The sequence below is a fragment of the Phascolarctos cinereus genome, unplaced genomic scaffold, assembly GCF_003287225.1.
Source record: "Phascolarctos cinereus isolate Bilbo 61053 unplaced genomic scaffold, phaCin_HiC Scaffold_4;HRSCAF=312, whole genome shotgun sequence".
Classification (NCBI taxonomy): Eukaryota; Metazoa; Chordata; class Mammalia; order Diprotodontia; family Phascolarctidae; genus Phascolarctos; species Phascolarctos cinereus.
Genome location: NW_027555847.1, coordinates 449300072 through 449323433, shown reverse-complemented (window position 1 = coordinate 449323433; position 23362 = coordinate 449300072). Strand labels below are relative to the sequence as shown.

Here is a 23362-nt window from a genome sequence, read left to right as displayed (position 1 = left end):
TTGTATATTACTTCCCCTTCAGCACTCTACAGTCCAGCAGCAATAAATAATAAATAACAACTAGCATTTCTATAGCGCTTTAAGGTTTACTAAGTGCTTTACACTGTTTCAATTGATTCTTCATCACAATCTTGGGAGGTAGGGATTGTTATCCTCATTTTGCTGATGAGGAAGCTAAGATAGAGAGAGGTTAAGGGTCAGGTAGGGCCATAGCTAGCATCTCAGGCAGGATTTAAATTCAGGTCTTCCTGACTCCAAGTCCAACAATCTATGGACTGAGCTACCTACCTGCCAATACTGGACTGCTTGCTATTCCTCTCACACAATGCTCTATCTGTAGCTATATCTCAGTGCCTGAAATTGTCTCTTTTTTCACCTCCCTATTTAGGATTTCTGTCTTCAGTAGCTCAAATGCCACCTTCTGCAGGAGCCCTTTCGTGATCCCTAGGTGCCCAGGCCTTGCTTTTTAAGACCATTTTGCATCCGTACCTATTTGTGTATATATTGTCTCCTCCCTGTTAGAAGTTCCTCAAGGATAGAAATGTTTTGGGGGTTTTTTTCTGTCATATCTTTAGTGTTTATTAGCACATTGCATTGTCACATAGTAAGTACTTAATAAATGCTTGTTGACTTGTATATACAAACTACACAGATTGGGGGGGCAATTTGTACAGTATTTTCATCTACCTTGAGATAATAGCTCTAGCAGTGGGGTGGTGAGCAGCTAGAAACTAGGTAGGCTTGGATTCTTTGTTTGAATCACACCGTGAAACAGACTGCCTCAGGACTGTTTTTATTCCTATGTAGGCAGCACAGTGTAGTAGTGGAATGAGCACTGAATGAGCCCTGAACTTGGAGTTACTTAAGACCTGGGTTCAACTTCTACCTCTTTTGTGGCACTGGCTCTTTGATCTTTTTTCCTCATCTGTTAAAATAGGCATAATAATACCAACAATACTTAGCTTTTGTAAAATTTGTAAATCTTACCTAAATTATTTCACTGAGGAGCCTTTGTACTCTGCTGGAGCTAGATGTAATTAGTGGAATTTTTTTTATAAGAATGTTTTTAGTGAGCCTTACCAAAAGAGTCCTTTTGTTGGAATGAATGAATGAATGATGTACCAGATGCTGTACTAAGAGTATAGCACAAAAAGTGCCCTCTAGGAGTTTGCTTTCTAATGGTGGAAGACCACCTTTGTAGGGGATGGGTAGTAGTCTGGGATAAGTGTTTTGGTTTGTAGAGTTACTTCGAAGTATATGTACCTTTTCCAGGAGCATTGACATAGTTGATTTAATTATGGTTCCAGGACTGGGCTGGGAGAAGGGGGTGTTAATCTGAGGGAGGGTATGAAAGAGTTTTGTATGTTTAGACTTTGTCATTTTGGGGTGAAGTATTGTCTGTTACATCACAAAGCAAAACTTAGGGAGGTAAACGAGTAATTCTCATTAAATATAGTGACAGTTGTCATTTATGCTAAACTATGCTGTGTTAAACCCTGTGTGTTTTGTTTCCTTTTGTAGATTATCTGTACTTAGTTAGGAAACAATTTTAAAACTTTTCCAGAACCAGTAAAATGACCTTTTGGAGGGAAGGCAATTTTGGGAATATGAAACTATTCCAGTGCTCTCAGAATCTGAGACTCTTGATATTCCTATCCAGGTGACACAGCTTTGTACCCAAAAAGCTGTGAGATACAAGAAGCTGGAGTTTAAAGAAAGACTTAAAAGAGCATGTAGGTGTAGTGAATCAGTCACTAGCCTCAAAGTTAAGCCAAATTGACACATTGAGAGAAATTTTGTTGCTGTGGGTTCTCTCTACAGTAGTATATAACTCAACACTTTCCCATACCCTATTCTGGTTGTTATCCCTGTCTTTCTCATTTACCCAACATGGCCCTTTGTGTTTTAACAGTCAGTGCAGGACTTTCATTCATCTGTTCTCTCACAGTTTGTCTGAATGGGACTAGCTTTTCTGACCCTAGATTTCCTGTATGATGCTTACTATTTCTTGTCTGCTAAACATGTAATGTTTCAGCCCATTTATACCCACCAAGCATTTCTCTATTGCCCCTTTGTCTCTGTCAGTTTTAAATCTTTGAAGATTATTGTGTTCCATGACTCACAGTGATATAGTATCACCAGAAAAAAATAGTGGGTTTTAAAAGATGGCTTTTTGTGTCACAGTAAACATGGATGTAACTGTATTGGCAAACATAATTATAATCCATATTCCTACATACCTCTGAGCTATACATTTCAGTGCAAACTTATTTTTTATAAAAAGCACTTAAGATATAGTTTAGACAATATTTAAACAATTCATTTAAAAATCCACCCTGACTTGATAGATAATGAATGAAATAATGCTTAATACATTCCCTTAAGCAGTGAAGAATCTTGATTTCACTTAGCTAACTGTGAGCATGTGTCTTTAGAGATAAAGCATACTTTTTAACAGTCTAAAGAGATGAAAATTCATAGACACCATCCTGGCCTTCTGCTGTGGCACTGATCCTTTGTATACAGCTGTTTCAAACCCTTTTCCTAAACTCTAAGAGTGTAAAGTGGTTGGTACAGTTACCTGTTTCTGGAGCCACATTTACAATCATTAATCAAAAACATGCCATTACTACTCTAATCCTTGTAGTGTCTAGCATAATACATCCCAATATAAAAATTTGACGTCTTGAAAAGTTACATGGTATGAATAACATTGGAATAATAGATTGTGTTTTTGTGTAGGCAATAGGTGGTAGCAGCAAATTTTTCTGTGTAGATGATACAAATATGAAGTAGCAGTGAGAATAACAGATAAATTTTGGGTAGGTTTTCCCCCCAAAGTTTCAAAGGAGAATAATTGAAGACCAGTGAGAGAACAGTATTTTATAGGTATAGGAATGGTATTTTATAACGTTAACATGCATTTAATAATTTTTAATAACATAGCCTACATGAAGGCTAGAACCTGGGAAGGCTATGAAATGCACTTAAACATTTTGAATTCCAGTTTTACCTTTTAGTAGTCATTCACTCTCCTTTTCTACTCTGGCATCACTTCCTAGTGTCTCTAGTAATTCATTTGTAATTCACCAAGGTGAAAACCTTCCCCAGGATGTTTGTATTTTAATATAAAAATTAAATGTTCAACTCTGTAAGGCACATTCTGATTTCTGGACTTCTGAAATCTCAGAAGTTAAAGGTTGAATTTTTCTCTGCCTTAGGGGCAACCTGCATTAGTCTAAGGTGACCCTCTCACTTTTAAATCATTACTTTGGAAAGGTTGTTAGCCCTTGTTGAGAAAAAGGAAAGCATTTTAGTTAGCATGTCCAAAAGAAAATCTTTTCAATTGTGCCACAGTTTTGTATATATGTTACCTATTTCTTAATCAGTTCCCTGTATGTCTTAGAAATGAAAGCTCTATTAGAGAAACTTACTGCAAAAATTTTCTGCCAATTTCCCTCCCTTCTAATATAGCTAACATAGTTTTGCTTATGCACAAACATCTGAATTTTATTTCATCAAAATTGTCCATCTTACCATCCTGTGAACAAACCTCTAGCTCTTGTGTGGTTATGAATTCTTCCCTTATTCATAAATCTGACTGGTAATTTCTTCCATGCTTCTCTAATTTGTTTATTATGTTGCCCTTTATGTCAAAATCATTCATACACACACACAATATGTATATATCTGATGTGACCCTTTATTTCCAAATCATTCAGAGAGAGAGAGATTCTAAACTTCCTTTCTTCCAGATTGCTTTCTGGTTTTCCCAGTAGTTTTTTGTAGAATAATGAGTTCTTGCATTAGGACCTGGGATCTTTGTGTTTTATCAAACACTAGGCTATATACTAGTTATTTGCTTCTGTATATTGTGTACCCGATCTGGTACTTCTAGATCCCCTTCACTTTTTTTTTCCATTATCTCCCTTGAGATTCTTGATCTTTTGTTCTTCATATGAATTTTATTTTATTTTTCTAGCTATGTGAAGTCTTTAATAGTTTGGTGTGCCACTGAATAAATTTAACTTACGTAGTGTTCTCATTTTTATTATCAGATAGTAATAATATTACAGTAATTAATACTTCTCCAGTTATTTAGGTCTGTATTTGTGTAGAGCGTTTTGTAATTGTGTTCCTTTAGTTCTTGCTGTGACATGGCAAGTAGATTCCGAAGTATTTTAAGTTTATTTTAAAGGGAATTTCTAGCTCTTCTTGCTGAGTTTTGTTGGTTATATACAGAAATGCTCATGATTTATGTGGATTTATTTTCTGTCCTTCAACTTTGCCAAAGTTGATTAGTTTTCTAATTAATGCTTTTGTGTGCTCTTAAGTAAATCATATCATCTGTAAAAAAGTGATGTTTTTATTTTTTCTTTTCCTGTGCTTATTCCTTAGATTTCTTACTGCTACAGTTAGCATTATATTGAATAGGAATGGTGAAATTGGGCATCCCTCTTCTCCCCCGATCCTCTTGGAAAGGCATCTGGTTTGTTGTCATTACAGATAATACTGACTCTTCAATTTAATTAGACACTACTTTTCATATTAAGGAAAGTTGTACTTTTCCTGCTTTCTTGTTTTCTGGTGTTTTTAACTAGAATGAGTGTATCTTGTCAGAAGCCTTTTCTGTATCGATTGATAGTCATTTTTTTTTATGTTCATAATTTTCCTAATATTAAACCAGCCCTCCATTACTAGAATTGTATAAATCTAGTCTGTTCACAGAGTTATAATCTTTTTTGATATGTTGTTGTGGTCTCTTTGTTTAAAATTTTGACCTCGGTATTCATTAGGGATGTTTTGGTTTGTATTTTTCTGTTTTGACTCTCCCTGGTTTGGGATCAGTATCATATTTATGTCATAGAAATTTGGGCAGGGCTCCTTTTATTTTTTTCAGTTTGTGTAGTATTGGGATTGTCCTCTAACCATCTGGTCCTTGGTTTTGTTTTGTTTTTGAGAGTTCATTTATGGCTCAGAAAAATTTCTTTTTCTGAAGTACAGCTATTTAAGCCCTCTTTTCCTGTTGATACTGGTAATATGGTTTTATTTTTTAAATTAAAAAAAACACAGTCTCTGGCTTTATATATTTATATTTAATATTCTTATATTTATATTTATATATTTTGTATTTTTGCCTTTAATTTTGTTTTTAGGATTTCTGTTGTAGTATATTTAGTTTCTGTTTTATTGTGTGCCCAATTCATTCTGCCTAATAATTTCTTTTCATTCTTCTTTGGTTGTGAGCTTAACTTTTCATTGTTGATGTTGGTGACTTTTAAAAATCAAGTTGTTAACTATTTTACTTTTTAAAGCTAGTTCATAACTTTATTTGTTCATTCATTTGGGATATTTTTTTATTTTCAATTTTGTTAATTTACTTTTCAGGATTTCTATTTTGGTGTTTGGGGGGGTGTTCCTGGGTTTTTTAAATTCTGTGTCTAGTTTGTTGATCTGTTCTTTCTTTATTGAAGCAAGTGTTTAGAAATATAAACTTTCCCCCTAAGTGATCAGGTAATTTGGAGGTGTACTAGCAGCTGGGGAGATCAGGAAAAGGCCCATGGGAAGTGGTGAAGCTAATAACTTAGAAATATTCCTTTCAACTAGCATTTTGCTGATGGCAAGGGCATCCTGGCCTAGTATATGGAATGCTAGGCTTGCCACCTGGAAGACGTGTGCTTGAATACTCCCTCAGAAACTTGCCTCCTGCTTTCATTTCCTCATCTGTAAAATGAGAGTTGGACTAGATGACCTAAAAGGTCTTTTTCGGCTTTAAATCTGTGATCATTTATGTCTGGTAGATGTGCTAGCGCTATCTTCATTTTCCATGACTTGAAGATTGTATCATGGAACAGTTCTATATTGGATGCTTTTAATCCTTTAATTCTTATGTCAGATTAGGGGTTTCTAAGCACCAAGAGTTTAAAAAAAAAATCACTTCTTTGCCAAGTGAATGATTGGTTGCCTGTTATACAACTTGTGATGAATGCATCAGTGTGTTTGAATCTGAAATGACTTAATAAGTACAGAAGTGCTGTCTAATGTACTTAGTAGTGTTGGCATTTTGGGGAGTGGGGCTTGTTGAGACTGAGCTCGTTGACAATCATAGTTATTTAAGTTTTATGGTTTTTTATAGTCCTTACCTAAAACAATATTAGGGAGCTGCAAATTTTAGGGGAACCGTTAAAAGATTTTCCCTTTATTTGAAATTATAGTAGTAATAGATCAATTCCTATAATTCTTCACAATTTTCAAAGCACCTTCCCCTTGTTTTATTTTTAATCCTCCCTTCAGCCCTGTGGTATAAGCTGGGATTATCACTCCCATTTTATATATGAGAAAAGAGAAGCCTATAAGTCACACAGCTATCAAGCAGCAAAGTATGGACTGGCACTGCTAGTTCGGTATTGTTTCACCTATATCACAAGAATCAGGACCATGTATTTTACTTTTTAAAACAAAATTGCTTGTCTCCAGCTTTGATCGAGATTTTAGTTTAAAAAAAAGATTTTAGTTTAAAAAGAAGCTGACTGTATACAGAGGTAATATGGATTTGCCATCTGCTGGGGATTCTGACTATTGGCTCATACTTTGCAAATTCTAGCCTTTTGTTAATTTTGGTAGAATTACCAACGTCAATATATTGTGGTGGGATAAACATGTAGTAAGGTTAAAACTAAATCTTGTATTTCTTTGACAATGAACTTCTCCCTACCCCACCCTTGCCTTCTTGCCTAAATACTACTTTTGGGAAAAAAAGTTCCATAGTTAGCATGTGTGAAAAACAGTAGGAATTGTCCATGTATTTGGTTTATACTATATTAATGTTTGTGCATTTCAACAAAGTATTTATTTTGTCTCAAATAAATAACTACATATAGTTTGTAGAATTTACAGTGTGTTTTTTTTTTTTAGTTCATTCAAACCATTGAACTGACTGGACCAGGTACCATTGATCATAGGAACATCTTGAACCAGGAGGAACCTCAGTCCAACCAAGGCCCCATCTAGTCCAACACCCTCACTTTACAGATTAGAAATTAAGGGATTTTCCCAAGGTCACATAAGTAGTAGGCACTGGGATTTGAACCCCTGAATTTAGAGCCCAGTGTTCTTTTCCTTTTACCAGGAAGTCTTTTTAAAAATTATCAGGAAATCCAGTATTTACTTAGAAAATCATCATTTAAACTTTTTTTTTAAATGCCAAAAAACCATCTGATTACTTTGGGGAGTCCACCTTTGAGTTTTAAGTTCAGAGAATCTCTTTATATATCTCTTATATTATATTTTTTGGTGACCAGTCTATAGATAGAATTTGAATTGAGACAGTATAAGTCATATTTGCTGCTTGAGATGTTGATTGCTACAGATAACTTCTCTGCCAAACAAACACCTGGTTGTCTTCATAGGATCATAGATCTAAAGCTAGAATCCACCTCAAGACATCTAGTCTCTCATAAAGAATTGAAGAAACTGAAATCTAGGGAGGTTGTTACCCGAAAGTTCACACAGATCAGAAGTAGAATTTGAACCCACGTCTGTTATTAATGATGCAGCAGTTGAAAATAGAAACTAACATGAATTTATTCCTTCAGAATGAGCCTTGCAAAGAAACATTTCCCTTTTTTAAAGAAGCTGAATAGGTTTCCAGATGGCATCAGTGCTTTACATAGCACAATAGTGTAGTGGAAAGCACTGGACCTGAGTTCTGATGTCACCTTTTTGAGACAAGCTACGTTTATGATTCTGGGAAGAGGGGCAGGAGAGGGAAGGTAGTAAGCATTTATATGGCACTTACTAGGTGCCAGGCACTGTGCTAAGCACTTTTTACAAATACTGTAATGGGCAAGTCATAGTCTTTTTCGGCTTTTAGTTCCCTCCTCTCTAAAATGGTAGTAATACCACCTGTAGTGTTTATCTCAAAAGATTTTTAAGATCAGATGAAATATTGTATTTCAAGTGTTTACTGCTGCTATGATTTATATATATTATATCTTGATCATAGCAAAGTGTTACGGTAATCGTTATGGCAAAGGTACTGAAACATAAGCTTGTTAATAAAAACCATTAGGTGGCCATATAAGTAGAATCACCCAAGAGAGTTGATTAATGGTTCTGTGTCTTGCTGAAGGGAGGGGCATTGTCACAGAACTCTTAACTTTGGGTCTGTGATTTGAATGAAGACAATAGAAGCTAGTCAGCCTTGCAAACGATACAGTTGGGAATAATAAATAATATAAGAGAGTAAGATGGAAGATGATCTTTACAGATTGGACCACTAGGAAGAGGTCTTAGTGGTTTAGTAGCCTGTCAAATCAAAATGAGCCAATATTGTGATAAAATCTTAGGGTACCTTGCTAAAATAAGACAGGTCTTACACTTGTCTACTTTGGCAGATCAGGGATATTGTGTTGCTTTCTGGGTAATGGATTTTTGAGAGGGATCTTAACACATTAGAGAATAGTCTGAAATAGTGGTACTCAGATCTTGAACCAGAGGACCGGGGTTTGAATCTTGGCTTTGTTTCTTACTGCCTTACACAGAGGGACTTGATAAGACTCTTTCAGTGTAAATCCTATGATCTTATGATCCTATGACCATGCCGTCAGAACGATTGATGATTGATGAGCCCCTAGAGGTTATTTGGAGTTGTCTTCAGGTATTTGAAGGGCTGTCTTTCCGTGTCTAGAATATACTCTCTCTCTTCCTTACCATAAGTCATAAGATCATAGATTTTGAACTGAAAGGAACCTTTAAAAAGGATCAACTAGTTCAACCCTGTCATTTTTACAAAGAATTGAAGTTCAGTGACTTTGCCTCAAGTTCATACAGGTGGTAATAAAAATAGTTCATGTTTATGTAACATTTTAAGGTTTTCAAAAGCATTGTTTCATTTGATAAAGGTGGTAGATGATGGATCTGGGATTCACACCCAGGGCTTCAGCTCTAAACTCACTCTTAAAGCCTATAAAGCTTTCTCTTCTCTTCTAGCCTCTCTACCCTTAGCTGAAAGCTTCAGCTTTTCTTGTTTTTGTTTTTGGTTTTTTTGCTTTTAGGCAATTGGGGTTAAGTGACTTGCCCAGGGTTGCACAGCTAGTAAGTGTCAAGTGTTTGGTCTGAGGCCAGATTTGAACTCAGGTCCTCCTGACTTCAGGGTTGATGCTCTATCCACTGTGCCACCTAGCTGCCCCCTAAAGCTTCACCTTTTCCTAGAGCAGTAGTATAAGGTCCACATACTGCCTTAGAAAACTACAAATTAACATTATCTATGTCATATGATGTTTTTGTTTAACATTTCCCTGTTACATTTTAATTTGTTTCCAGCCTACTAGAGTTTTACTTTCCTGTATCCTAGAGTGCTTAGGATTTCTTCTTTGACCCCTTTAGGTTTGACCCTTTTTGACCCTTTAGCTCCTTTAGGTTACAGTTGTCTGTGACATGTGTACACTCTACTTCCACCCCCAATCCCTATGTAAGCTCTTTGAAGGAAAGATTGTTATTCTTTGTTCCCAGCCCTTAATACAGTGTCCTACATAGTAATAGTTACTTAAGAAATTTGAGGTGATTTTCATGCAGAAAAGGAAAGGGCTAGGTGAGGGCCATTTAACAAGTAGTCAAAGTGGAAATAATCCATTTGATTTTTCAGGTCATTATAAAAGTTCCTTAACATCTCAGTTTTCCACTGTGAAATAGGCTTCTTGTATAATGAAGTCTCCTGTCATTGAAGCTATTCAGGCTGACCAATCTATTGGGACTTCTGTAAAAGACATCCTTTTATTGTGGGTGAGAGGGTCTATTAAATCAAGTGTTCTTAAACATTTTCGTGTTATGGACACCTTTGGCAAGTCTGGTGAGGCTTGCAGATTCCTTCTTAACAAACATTAAGCAGCTATGATCTACAGTAAGCTGAGGATACAAAAGAAATGCAGGAGCATACAGTTTAGTATGATGGAGTCTGTTCTCAACTTTTGCATGCATAACATTAAAAAATTGCTTGAAACTTAGAAACATGAATACATTGAACCTATGGGAATAGGGGGTTAGGTTTCCACAACCACCAAAAACTACTCTTGCTAAAAATTGCTGAAAATACTTTTATACATATAGTTCTTTATAACAAAACATTAATTCTGATACTATGCACTTTTCCCTAATACAGTAACCATGAAATCACCCATAAAATGCAGTACCTAAAATAAAATTGGTAACATGCAAAACATTTTTTCTTGCTAGTAATTCTCTAGAATTCTGTGACCTTTTGTGCTAACATCTCAATAAAAAAATTCATTTCAAGATAGTACTTACTTTTCATAACCCATGAAATCTACATTACTATAGATACTTCTTGCAGATATAATAAATTATTGCCTTAACATCAAACTCATGGGCTTACTCATGGTAACATTCCAGTTTATCTAACACATATTTTTTTTAAAAAAAATTTTTAAAGGCAGTTGGGTTTAAGTGACTGCCCAGGATCACACAGCTACTGTCAGGTGTTTTGTGTGAGGTCAGATTCGAACTCAGGTCCTCCTGACTTCAGGGCCAGTGCTCTGTCCACTGCGCCACCTAGCTGCCCTGTTAACACATTTATTTTCTCACTAAGTCACATCACTGGCTCGTTGGGCTCAAAGGACTTGCACTATGCTTTGGGAGCATAATTGCAACACAGAACTTGAATTTTGAAGGCAAATGATAAAAATATGCAGTGAATGCACAGTAGGGTGAACAAGACCAGTGAAAGTGCCTCGTAGGATACCAGCCTCTCCACAAACTTGTGCCTCTTATTTTTTTTTCTCTGCTGTGCATAGCTGTGAATGTGTGCAGTTGCTAAAGCAAAAGTGAAAATAGGAATACTAATAAAATCACAGGGATGCTTGAAATCTTGAAAGTTAAAACCTCAAATGTTGAGGATTGACTGTGGACAGAATCAACTGGAGATAATCAACAGGGAAGGTGCTAGCATTAGGGGAGATTAGGAAAGGATTTTTGTAGAAGGTTGAGATTTTAGTCTGGGATTTGAAAGGAAGCCTGCAGGCAGAGATGAAGAGGGAGAGGATTCCAGGCATATGGGACCTCCCGGAGTATCTTGTGCAAGGAATAGCAAGCCAGTGTCACCATCAAAGTGTAAAATGGGAGTGAATAAGGTGTAAAAAGATTGGAAAGGTGGGACAGGGCCAGGTTATGAAAGACTTTCAATCCCAGACAGGATTTTTTATATTTGATCATGGAAGTGATAGAGAAATCAATGGAGTTTTTTGAAATGGAGGTGGGGAGAGTGTTGATGTGGTCAGACAAGGACTTTTGTGAAGATTATCTGAGAGCTGAGTGGATGGATGATGTTCTGGAGTGAGGAGAGACTTGAGGCACAATGCTTTAAAATAGCACAGGATATTATAAAGGAAATACATGATAATAAAGGAAATAGCTATAAAAATTTTTTAACAACTAGTTCCCAGACCCCATGTTTATGAACTCAGACTAAATAAATTGGTTTTCTTCCAGTTTCTTTGAAACTTCCTATATTCCTTTCTGCAATTATGTTAAGGTAAGAATCAGGGCCATTAGGTGTGTTAAGCAAGCCACCCTTGTATTAAACATTTTAAGTCCAGTGTTTTCAATAATTACATAACAGTATACAAACTCATTTGTGGGATTTTATACTGTTGACTAAAGAAACCGATAAGATAGGTAGTTTATTTCTTTGTTATACTCAATCTTGAAAATTAGGCAGCTCAAAGAGTAAGGAAAATAAAAATGTGTATAGCCTTCACTGTATCAGATACAGTGGATAGACGTTAGTAACTGAAAAGGCTAAATGGTTTAAGCAAATAGGCATATTGCTCTTACTTTCTTTTCCTTTGTTTCTTTTGTCCCCCTTTCTTAATTGCTGGGGTCTGCTTCATACCCCTTTATAAATAAAATCTATCTTCTTTGGAATTGAAGGGCTTACTTATATTCTGCTTAAGTTAAAGCCTGAAGATGACCTGGGAAGTAGTACCCTAATATCTTTGGAATTGAAGGAGTAGTTGATTGTATTCTGGCCAGACCTGAAGATGACCACAGGTGTTAGGGGGGTACATGTTTCTACTTAAGTATTTGTAAAATAGCAATTTGAGTTACTGATCAGGGTATCATTTTTCAAAATAATTTCTTCTTATCTTCACAAAATGAAGAACCAATATTATGTAGGCTTATATTTAACTAATGGTATCTATTCAACAGCTACTTCCCTCTTCCTTTCCTTCTTTAGTCCCCTCTCTAAACCAAAGCCACCTAAAGTCTTAACGACATTTGGCTACCAGAGGCAGCTGGTGGCACAGTGGATAAAGCTTTGGGCCTGGAGTCAATAGGACCAGAATTCAAATTTGGCCTCAGACATTTCCTAGTTGTGTGCCCTGAACAAGTTACTTAACCTCTGTTTGCCTTAGTTTCCTCATCTATAAAATAGGGGTAATAATAGCACCTGCTTTGTAGGGTTGTTAGAGGATCAAATGCGATAATATTTGTAAAGAAGTACTTCTGCCTAGTGCCTAGTCCATAATAGGTGATATGTAATGCTTATTACTACTTTCTTGTTCTCCACCTCTCAACTCAGAGAACATTCCCTTTTCCTGTTAACAGTCCCTTCCAGAAGAATCCCAGAATTTGTTGTAAAGTTATAAATGACAATTTTTCATAGGTAAGCTCCTCTAATTTAAAAGAATTATTGGGGTTTTTTCTTTTGTGTATATCCATTCATTGGGCAATCTTGCCTATTAAAAATATAATTTTGAGGTTTTTTTTTTCAACATTTCACTACTTACCTACCCCATTTGTTCTAAATTCTGCCTGGTTTTCAAAGCCAATCTACCTTTTCAACCATACATAGTAATGCACCCTCCAGTCTTGTCAGAGCCTGTATGCCTCCACTGATGTGGTTCAAAATACATTGCTTCTAAAAATCTCATTCATAATTTAATGCCTAGATATGACCTTGTATAGTCCATAAACACTTCTGAATGTTCTACCTCTTATGTTTTTTTCTCTCCCATCAACACCAATTGAAGTCATAATCTGTGAATTTTGTAGTCTTTTAGGCATTGATTGTTCAGTCTATATCAGTCTTGGTTTGTCAGCTGGGGTGTAAGGTCCTTCTACCACTTTGTTGCCTTCCAAAGTATTGAGTATATAGTAGACATACTATTAATATGCATATGAAACTAAAAAAGGAGAAAAGTATTTTGTAAATAACAGTGTATTTTGTATGTTCTTTTCAGATTTGGATGGTGCTCTACTTTCAGGGCCAGACTGTGATAGGAACATGAATTCAGGTTTGCTGGCTGAAGCTAACTCAAGTCAAGACGGAGGCGATGCTGGTAGGTACTAGGTGCAGTTGGAACTTTGAAGGTGACATTAAAAGGATTTGGAGAATAAGTATCATATAGATTAGAGAGGAGAGAGACAGATTAATTTTATTCTGATATGACTGACTTGTGACTTATGGTGATTTTACTTTTGTATCCTAGTAATCCTAAAACTATAACTCATCAGGAATTATAATTGCAGGGAACCATTTAATATTTTGCTGTATGGAGTCACTGATTATATCAGTTTAATTTCTCTGTATTGAACAAATAAGCAAAACTAAAACCATTTATTTGAATATTATATAATTAAAAGCATTTTGAATTTTGTGCTGTTTTAGATGCAGGTAGGTATTTTGTTTACAAAGGCAGTGTGATTTATCGATAGTGTTGTCCAGAAGTCGGGGTGACTCAACCATTCAAATCCTGCTCTTGATACATTCTGCTTGTGTGAACCAGGCATGTCAGTTAATCCCTCAGTACCCTAAGTAACTCTCATAAGATTATGTTTGCAGGAACATTTCTGATCTGCATTGGTAGAAGGAATTTCCTTATCAGGTGTACCCTAAATCAATAAATTTGGAGGTCCAGAACAATTTTGACTAATTATGCAGATTTATGGGAAAGAAGGTGTATACAGAGGCAGTAATGTAGGAAAATGAAATGTTTTATGGAAATTCTTTTAAGAGATGAACCAGTGGAAGTTAGACAAGGATGAGTTTTAAATATACTAAGGGAAAAAATTTGTTTGTGTGTGTGTGTTTCAATACTTCTACTTTCTTTAGTTTGTGTCCCTCTTCTGAGTAGAAGTTCATTCTTCAAGCAACCTAGTAATGAACTCTGTTGAATTTAATTAGGTGGGGTTTTCCAGTAGTAGAAGGCATATATGTTTACAGCTTGGAAAGGACTTGCTAGAGCTTGCCATACTCATCCCTTCAAGAACTAAAGATCAACTCCATGCCATGATAAAGCACTGTAGTTCTTTAATAGAGGAGGATATATGCATAAATATACATGTGATTAGTGTTTTAAAACTCTGTTATCTCATAACGGAATGAGAATATATATTCTTTTTATATTGGGTTGTTGGAATGTGGATGCTTAATTTATTATACTTTAAAAGTACTGTAACTTACATGAATATGTTAAGATGATTAGAAAATGCTCCCTAAAATAGACTTACAGCAACACTGTGCCACTTAAGGGAGAACTGAGACAAGAATCTCATCAATAAGCATTTATTATTTGAATGTTAAGTACTTAGTCTGTACCAGGCGCTTTCCTGAGTACTGGGGATACAAAGCAAGACAAAAACATGGTCTCTCACATTTTAATGTGATGAAATGGTCCAGGGACTCATTTTATCTACAATTTGCTCAGAACTTTTCCAAGTTGCTTCTTTTTACAACCTGTTGTGATATAACTTTATACTCCCAGTTCTTCTAGGGTTGTTGTGGCTGAAAATTCATTACTTGGTGGTGAAAGCATGTTGACGAGGCCCTCTGAACTTAACTGGGGTAGACACCAGCAGTTGACATATAGTCCATTACAAGGTCCAATGTGGAGGCCTTTCCATTTTGGTAGGGCCTGTCATGCCTTGTGATCCATTAACCTGGCCTTTGAGAATTTAGAATGAGAGTTATCTCCTTTAGAGTAGTTCCTGTTTTGGAGATTTTACTTTTTTCTTTGCTTAAAAGTTTTTGAGCTCATCTTTAAGTGTTACAAAGCATTTTACACATGCCATCTCAATTTAACCCTCAGCGCTTTGAAAGAGTAGTAGCTGAAGTGTAGTAGTATGCCCATTTTATTTTTATTATTTCCAAAACTAAGAAGGGCATTTAAGGTAGAACAGCAGGGATGTGGTAGTGTAGCTCTTATGCATAAAATTGATGCTCTCTGCCTACCTTCAGAGGAGTGATGATCAAATTCCTCTTTAATCTCTTTGCTTCTTTTCAACATGATGGATTGTTCCATTTTGCAGATGAGGAAATATAGACTGAAAAGTTATGACTGGATTACCTCAGAGTTACCCAGCTAGCCATTCATTAGAGATAGGTAAATGGGAGAATCCCAAATCTTTCTACTAGGTTAGGCCAATAATAATATATGTGTCACAGGGCTTCTAACTGTTCCAGGGTGCTTGGACTCGTTCTAATATCAGTGGAAGTTGTTTTTCAGTTGTGTTGGGGGAGGCAGCGGTGGTGATTTCCTTCTTTACAAGATTGCCTTTAAATTGGTGCATGGGTAAAAACTGGATTAAAGCTATTATTGGTTAACGTGCTTTTGAGCTATATGGCACGTGCTGACATCCGTCTTTCAGGAGGGAAAATTGTTAGTTGTTTATACTTGATTAAAATATTAATTCATCTTTTCTTTATTATTTTAATATGTGGAATCCCATTGAACTCTTACCTAATTAAGCACTCGAACTTACAATCTCTTGATGAAGCAATACTGGCACTTAGAAGTTACACCTTTCTTTTCTGAATATCTGTGAACTCTCTCTCAGCACCATGATCATTGGTTTGTATGTTGGCTCCTTTTCTTTTCATTTCCTTTCTCTTTCCTTTTTTAAAGAAAATTGGACCCCATTATATTGTTCTCCCAGTATATTGTGTCTTGTTCTAGTCTGAACATTCTTTGAGAAAAAGATCACTGATGGGGGTCTCAGTCATAGCACCAGTTTGTTGGGGTTTTTTTCCCAGTATGGTAGAATGGATTTTGGGCCTGGACAATTAAACTCATTGAAGGAATGTAGGTGAGACCTCAGTGAGCTTAGAAACTTGAAACATTTTTTGTAATATCCTTCCCAGTCCAAAGATCAATCTTCTTTAAATGAAAAAAGAACATAAGATTTCCATTTCCTTCTTAATTGGGATAATTTTTTGTGGTGGTAGAATTTCATTCTTTAGAGCTTGATGTCTCTCTTGGGACAGACTTCCTTCATAAAATATGTCATTAGGTTCTAGCAGTACTTTCTCTAAATCCTTTGAAATGGACTCTCTGAAATGCTAAGAGTACCTAAGCAAATCTCAAATTTATTGGCTGGTTTTTTTGTTTGTTTGTTTGGTTTGGTTTAATTTTTGGTGGGGAGGGAGGTCCAGTAGATTTTTTGAAGTTTCTCCAAGAACTTTTTTTCCTGTTGTAATTTTGGAATTCTCTTTTTCTCTTTTGCAAACCACACTGTTGCTTCCAGATCCTGATAATTTTGCTTATACCTAATTCCTTCAACTTATTCTTTTCCTTTAAAATATATTAATGCATGCTGTATTTTGATGAAGGATTTCTGTGTTGATAAATCTAGTAGCTTTATAGTTTTCCTTACTATATCTATATTCCTAGTATCAGTCCAACTTGGGCCTAGTGAATAAACTGGTTGATATTCCTTTCTCCTCGTTGCTAACATTTTATTACATATTTTAAAATCAAATTTTATTAGTATTGATATGTAGTTTTCTTTTTTTGCCTTATTTTCCTGTAACTTAAGTGTCATATCAAGAACATGCTTGTCTGAATAGGAACTCGACAGTGTGTTGTCTAACTCAATTTTTTTTGCAATTTCTGTAATATAGGAGTTATTTTTCTTTGTCTCATTTCTGTTAATTTATTTTATTTTAATCTCAATTATTTTAATTAATTTTTATTATCTTAATTCTTATTTCTTTTTAATCCTTTAAAAATTTGTGTGAATGTGTGCTATATTTTGATGAAGGCATTCTGTAGGAATTTGGCAGTGTGCCTACTATCTGTTTTTGTACACAGTTTATGTAATTTAGGAGTTATTTTGTCTTTGTCTTATTTCACTTTTAAGTTCATTTGGACCTAGAGTTTTTTCTTTGGCAATTCATTTATGGCCTGTTCATTTTCTGTTCTGAGATTGAATTGTTTAAATTCTTTTTGTTCTTGTTCTTTTAATCTTCCAAGTATTTTGTATTTTATATTTTCATAAAGGTTCATCCATTTTATTTGTCTTCATTTTTTTCAGGTGATCTTTGATATTCATTCCCACAACAATATCGCTTCTGTTTCTCCGCTCTGTCCTCACCTAAATATCTCCTCTCTAGTCTGAGAATTTCCTCTTGTGAGTTTAACTACTTCATGACCTCTTTTTCCTATTCATATTTCGTTTAATTAGAAATACTCTTCTAGAACTACTTGCATATCCTTGCCACCAAATCCTTGTGATACTTATGATTTCAAATTTGTTTCCTTGTGTTCAAGTCCCTAGTTTATTATGTTACCCCCGCTCCATAGATTTGTTTGTCCAAAACTGAAAATATGGGTTTAATTGCTTCATTTATTTTTGAGTTTTCTCTGCTGGGAATTATTGGTCCCCCTCTCTTGTTTTCATGTTCTCCTTCTACCATGACTTAGGTTGGGAATAGCGTAAACCGAGCAAGTCCCATATAGACTTAGTCCAGCAGCAATTTGAAACATCCTTGTAGCCTGAAACCTAGCTAAATCTCCTAGGACAGGACTTCATAGCCAATAAGATGTTATTTGTCCTCAATCAGCCCTTGTGACATTCATGTTCAACATGTTAATTAGATCTGAATTTCAGTTTCAAGGATTCATCTTGCTTGTACCTGTGTTTATTTTTAAGGTAAAATGCTTTTAAAATAATGATGCTATGATGAAACATTCTAACCATCTATTGACTTAAGATGTGTACAGACTAAGATATTTCTTGGACATGGCCAAAGTGGGAATTTGTTTTGCTTTACTATGCATACTTGTTACAAAGGTTTTGTTTTTCTTTTTCATTTGGGAGGTGGGAGGGAGAGAAGGTTGGATTTTCATTAATTGGTTTTTTTTTTAAATGAGGCTAGACTGTTCTAAAGATAAACTATAACTACCGTAGTTAATTTTTGAATGGAGCCCCAGCTGATTGATGCCCAGGCCCCTCCTGCCTAAATTGCTTTTTTTTTGTCTGTCTTTTTATCCTCAACTTTTGCCTCCTGAATGTGTTTCTTTCTATTAACTCTTGTGCTACTGTATTAAGCTCCATAAATAGTATTCTTCCTGTGTTTTAAATCTAAACTGTCTGTGATAACTGTCTTAGCAGATCGGTATGGACAATTTTCTCCCTGCCCCATAGTTGTTGTTTTGTTTTTAAAGCAATTGGGGGGTGACAGTACAGTTAAGTAAAACTTAAAACTTGTACTTCTGAACTGAAGAGAATTTATTTATAGATAAGTGGCTTGCCTTTCAGACAATTTTGCATATTAATCTGTCTACAAAGTGGCTCAAATGATAGGATGCAGTGAAAATTCTGAATGATTTGCAGTACTGTCCATACTTTTTAGGCCACAATTGAAATTCCTTGTTTAGAAGTGAATTGATATGGACAGATCATTTTAACCTGACCTCCAGTGAAAGCAATGAATCATGATAGGCGATAGGCATGATGGGAAAAAAAAAGTTCTTCAAGCTATAATGCATGATTTGAAAACATGCTCGATATATTTGGGAACATTGCACATATAATTACATGAGTAAAAATTAAGAAACTGCACTACTTCATGATAATACACAAGCTGCAACTCTTACAACTCCTAGTTCAACAGGGTAAACCAAGGCTTTGTGAAGGTAAAGTGCCATATTTATTATATATGTTCTACTGCAATAGTAGGAGTTGAGTAGGGCTAGTCCTACCAACACCCATCCCTACCCATAGCCTGGAGTTGAGGCCTGCCCAACTTGCTCCTGCAGGTAGAGGAATAGCTTCAGATTGGGCTATTATTTATTGTAGTATTTGTGTATTTCTTAACCATTTAACATGTAAACTGTGCTACCATTTTTTATCAGATTACTATATTTTTGTGTGTGTCACTGACATATTTTTTTAAGCGTTCTGCCCCTAACTCCATTTTCCCCATTTTGTTTTGTGTTTTTTATTACATGATTTTGCTTAGCATGATGAGTTGTGGCAGAACTTGGCCTGTAGTTGCTCTTTTATACCTATTTCCTACTGCATTTTATTTATTGTATTGTATCCTGTTGTATATATTACTATGGTATTTATCGTGGCTAATATGAAACCAAGCTTTCCTTGTTTGTAAAATCAAAAGGGTAATATTTTTACTGCTTAGTTACACAGGGTCATTGTGAGGAATGAAAGTACTTTGTAAACTTTGAAGCATTGTGATGTGTGTTCTGGATTTAAATTTTTTCCGTTGTTTTTGGTATCTTATTTGTATTTCTTAAAGCTTTGGGTTTTTTTAAAGTTAACTTCACTCTTATAACAAGTCTTGTGATGTAGCCCCAGATATCCCCATTTTACATATGGGAGTTCTGAGAAGGTTAGGTGACATAGCTGTAAAATTATGATCTTTGGCCACAGTCCTGGCGTAAGGGCCTTCCTCCTGGGAAGACTTAGAATTCTTCTGTTGATTTCTATGACTAGGCATTTAGTGCCATGCTCCCCAGTGTAGGTATGGCCAATGACAGGTTAAGTCCAGGCACCTGGTTTATGTCGAAGGAAAAGTCTGTGGGTTAGCCAGAAATACCTGGGAAAACAACCCCTCAATGGATGCTGAGAAATAATATGTTAAAACAGTGGGAGTTAATTCAATTCAAAGGCGTGGCGCGCCCCACCCCCTTAACTAAAAGAGGCCATTCTTTGCCTCATTTTTACCTAGCTTTAATAACTGAATGAGCATTACCTCTGTTAAACAGACCTGGTAGAGACCTGTAAAGCAAAAGTCGTTAACTTTTTGGGTCATCATTACCCCATTGGTATTTTGGTAAAGCCTTCTCAGAATGATATTTTTAAACAATTGAAGGGAATGCAAAATTTCAGTAAAAGGATAATGAAAATAAAGATATAATTTTTTTCCCCATCCAAGTTCATGGATTTCCTGAAATCTATACATGGATCTCCAGTTAAAAATCTGTAATATGATATAAAAGATAAAAATTCCATAATGTCGGTTCCCTGGCCCTATCTACACATTCTCATTATGAGTAGCCCCATCTCAAAAGTGTTCCTTGATTGTCTTGCTGCTGGCAAAGTTAACTTAGATGAGTAGAAAAAGACTGCTGACAAAGGAAAAGCTTTGAAGTAGGCAAAGTTAATATTTTTGAGTCTCTTACCTTTAGAATTTTAGTCATTTAGGAGGGTTTTTTTTGGTACCAACCTTACCACACCATTCAATAGGGACAACTGAATTCAACTTTACTTTTTGGTGAACCAAGACTCAGGGATCGTCTGGGGTGTTAGTGCTATCTTTGGGAAAAGGATGCAATAGAAGTGTTGGAAATGGAAGACAGAACCTTAGTAAAATTTTGTTAAATAAGTTCATTTTGCAACGAGGAAACTATGCCCCAGAGATAATGTAACTTGCCTATCACAACAATTAATTGCAAAATTTGCTATAGGAAACCCAAGTTTCCTAACTAGAAATCTAGTTTTATAGTCTTGAATTTAAAAAAAAAAGAGTTGATAAGCAGGTGGAATGGCCATCATATTGTCCTTGTAAAAAGCTGGTTGCAGTTTAATGCTTTCATTATCCAGTCCTTCTTTCTCTAAAAGGCTTTTTTAACACAAGTAGTTTCATGGAATTTTACTCTAGAAACTGCTTAATACCCCTAGTTATATTGATATTCAGTTTTGACAAGGAAGGCAAAGCCATATACATAAATAATGTATATAAGTGAGTGTGTGTGTGTTATTCTTTTAGCAGCTTGATCCCCTGAAATCCATTCTTTGTAATCATTGCCAAACTTGACAAAGAGGAAAATGAAATGGAAGGGCTCTGGAATAGACAACAAGCACCTTAATGCACTGTTTGTTGGTGGAGCAGTGAATTGGTCCACCCATCTGTGCAAACAATTTAAAACTCTGGGTTCTCTAGAGAAATGACTGGTCACTGTGTTGACCAGAATTCTTAGATCTTTATGATGTTGTATTTGTATCTGTTGACCTCCTGTTTCTGTATACTTCATTCTGCATCAATTCATACTTTTAGGATTCTGCTGCATAGTAATATTCCATTAGATTCATAAACCACAATTTGTTTGCCCAGTCCCCAGTTGTCTGAGGGCTCCTCTTTTTCTCCCTCTTTTAATATTCACATCTCCTTTATCATCAGGAAGTTTGTTTTGCTTGTAACTGTTCCCTACTTTTTACCTCCCCTTATCCCACCATCCATATTTGTTTTCCTCTGATATATTTCTACCCCGTATTCTGTATGGTTTGTTCAGTCCTCCTTTGTTTCAGATAAAAATGAAGTTCATCTGATGCCCACTCACCTATACACCTTCCTCCTTGTTTGTATATATTCTTTCCATGTTCCCCAATTATGAGAAATAGCAGTGCATCCTCTTCTACCCTCCTTTCTCTTTTCCTTCAGACTCTCAAACCAAACACACTTACACCCACACCTACAAGCTACCTTTGTTTTTCTTAACTCCCTCAATACCCTTTGAAGACATTAAGGTTCTAAAAGGACACTTGTTTCTTCTCCTGTTAGAATGTTAGCACTGCATCAGCATACATAGTCTCTTAATTGCTCAAAGTTACCTTTCTAGGCTTTTTCTGGATTATTTTGTTTCCATTTCAAAGTAGCTACTCAGTTCTGATTTACTTATTAAGAATGCTTGAAAATCCTGCTTCGTTAAAGGTCCATTTTCCCCACTACTGACTGAATATGTGTTGCTAAGTTATTCTTGGTTATGTGCCAAATGGAATACTGTATTCCAAAATCAAGTAGAAATTGCCACTTCTTTTGTGATCCTGTATTCTTTGGTATTTGAACTACTTCTTTCTGGCTGTTTGCAATATTTTGTTTTTAATATGGGAACTTTGGATTTTGTCTGACATTCCGGTAACTTCCTTTCAGATTTTCTTTTGAGAGGAGGTTCTCTCTTTGTTCTTTTGGTTTTCATTTATGGTTTTAAAAACTAGTGGTGGTCAATCTAATGATTCTGAAATTATCTTAATCTGTTTTTCAGGTCAGGTTTTTTTAATATTAGTAACTTAAATTTTTGTCTTTATTTTTTTCAACCTTTTGCTTTTGTTCTAGTATTTCTTGCAGTGATTTGATCTATTCAAGTTTTCAGGAAGTTATTTCATAGGTAGAGTTTGCTACACTATTATTGTCCTCTGATTCTTTGCTGTAGAGCTCTTATTTCAGTCCTTGTGGGAAAGCCTTTCACTTTTCCCTTTGAGTCAGACTGCTTCAGTTATCAAGAAGATATTCTCTCCTTTTGGTTTGCATAATTTTCTTTTTATAATAGCCACTGTTTTCTTTGATTTACTCAATATCTTCAGTATTGGCCCTTGAAATGGACCTGTGAGCAAGAAATACCTGCTCCACCCTGGCCTTTTGGATGAGGTGGTCAGCTCTGCTTTATTCTGCCCTGGGTGTCTTCTACTCCTGCACCAACTTCTACTTCCTAAGATTAGTACCTGAGCTGTCCCCCCCTCCCCTGATCTTTGAGGTACAGAATGCTGAATCTTGAAGGCCTACTCTACTATGTGTTGGTTGTCATTGTTGCCACTGCTCAGCATTCCCAGGGTTCCTACCCAGAGAGGCCTCCAGAGCTCTAACTATACTAAGGGTTCAGGGGTTACCTTGAGATGGCCTTGGGGTAGTCACTCTTTCCTATTTCTCTGGGTCTTCTGACTGTCCTTTGTGCAGTTGTAGGATGGAAGAGGTAACTTATTGTAGTTTCTCATTGGATTTATTTTATCATTATTCAGTCTCATCTGTACTTTGGGGTTTTCCTGGAGGTAGATATAGGGAAGTTGATCTGCCTGCCTCCTATTGAGGCAGCCATCTTGTCTGCACATCTGATGCTTTCTTATAAATTAGTTTTTTTAGGGGAAAAAAATCTGCTTTTTCTCTCTCTCTATTCCATTCCTCCTCTCACTGCTTCTTTCACCCCTGAAAAAGAAAGAAAAGGGAAAAGCCCTTTTTACGAACAGAACAATGTGGGAATTTGCATTGGCTATGGCCAAAAAAAACAAGTTAAAAAAATGTCACATTCTTGAGTCTGTCACCCCTCTATCA

At 35.8% G+C, this 23362-nt stretch overlaps 1 protein-coding gene across 1 annotated transcript in view; it reads left to right on the top strand.

The window, feature by feature from the left end:
• ZBTB10 (zinc finger and BTB domain containing 10) overlaps positions 1-23362 on the top strand; it is a 53908-nt gene that overhangs the window by 19135 nt on the left and 11411 nt on the right. The window contains 1 exon segment of the mRNA XM_020976203.2: positions 13260-13358. Within this exon segment, the coding sequence (XP_020831862.1) occupies positions 13260-13358 (99 nt within the window).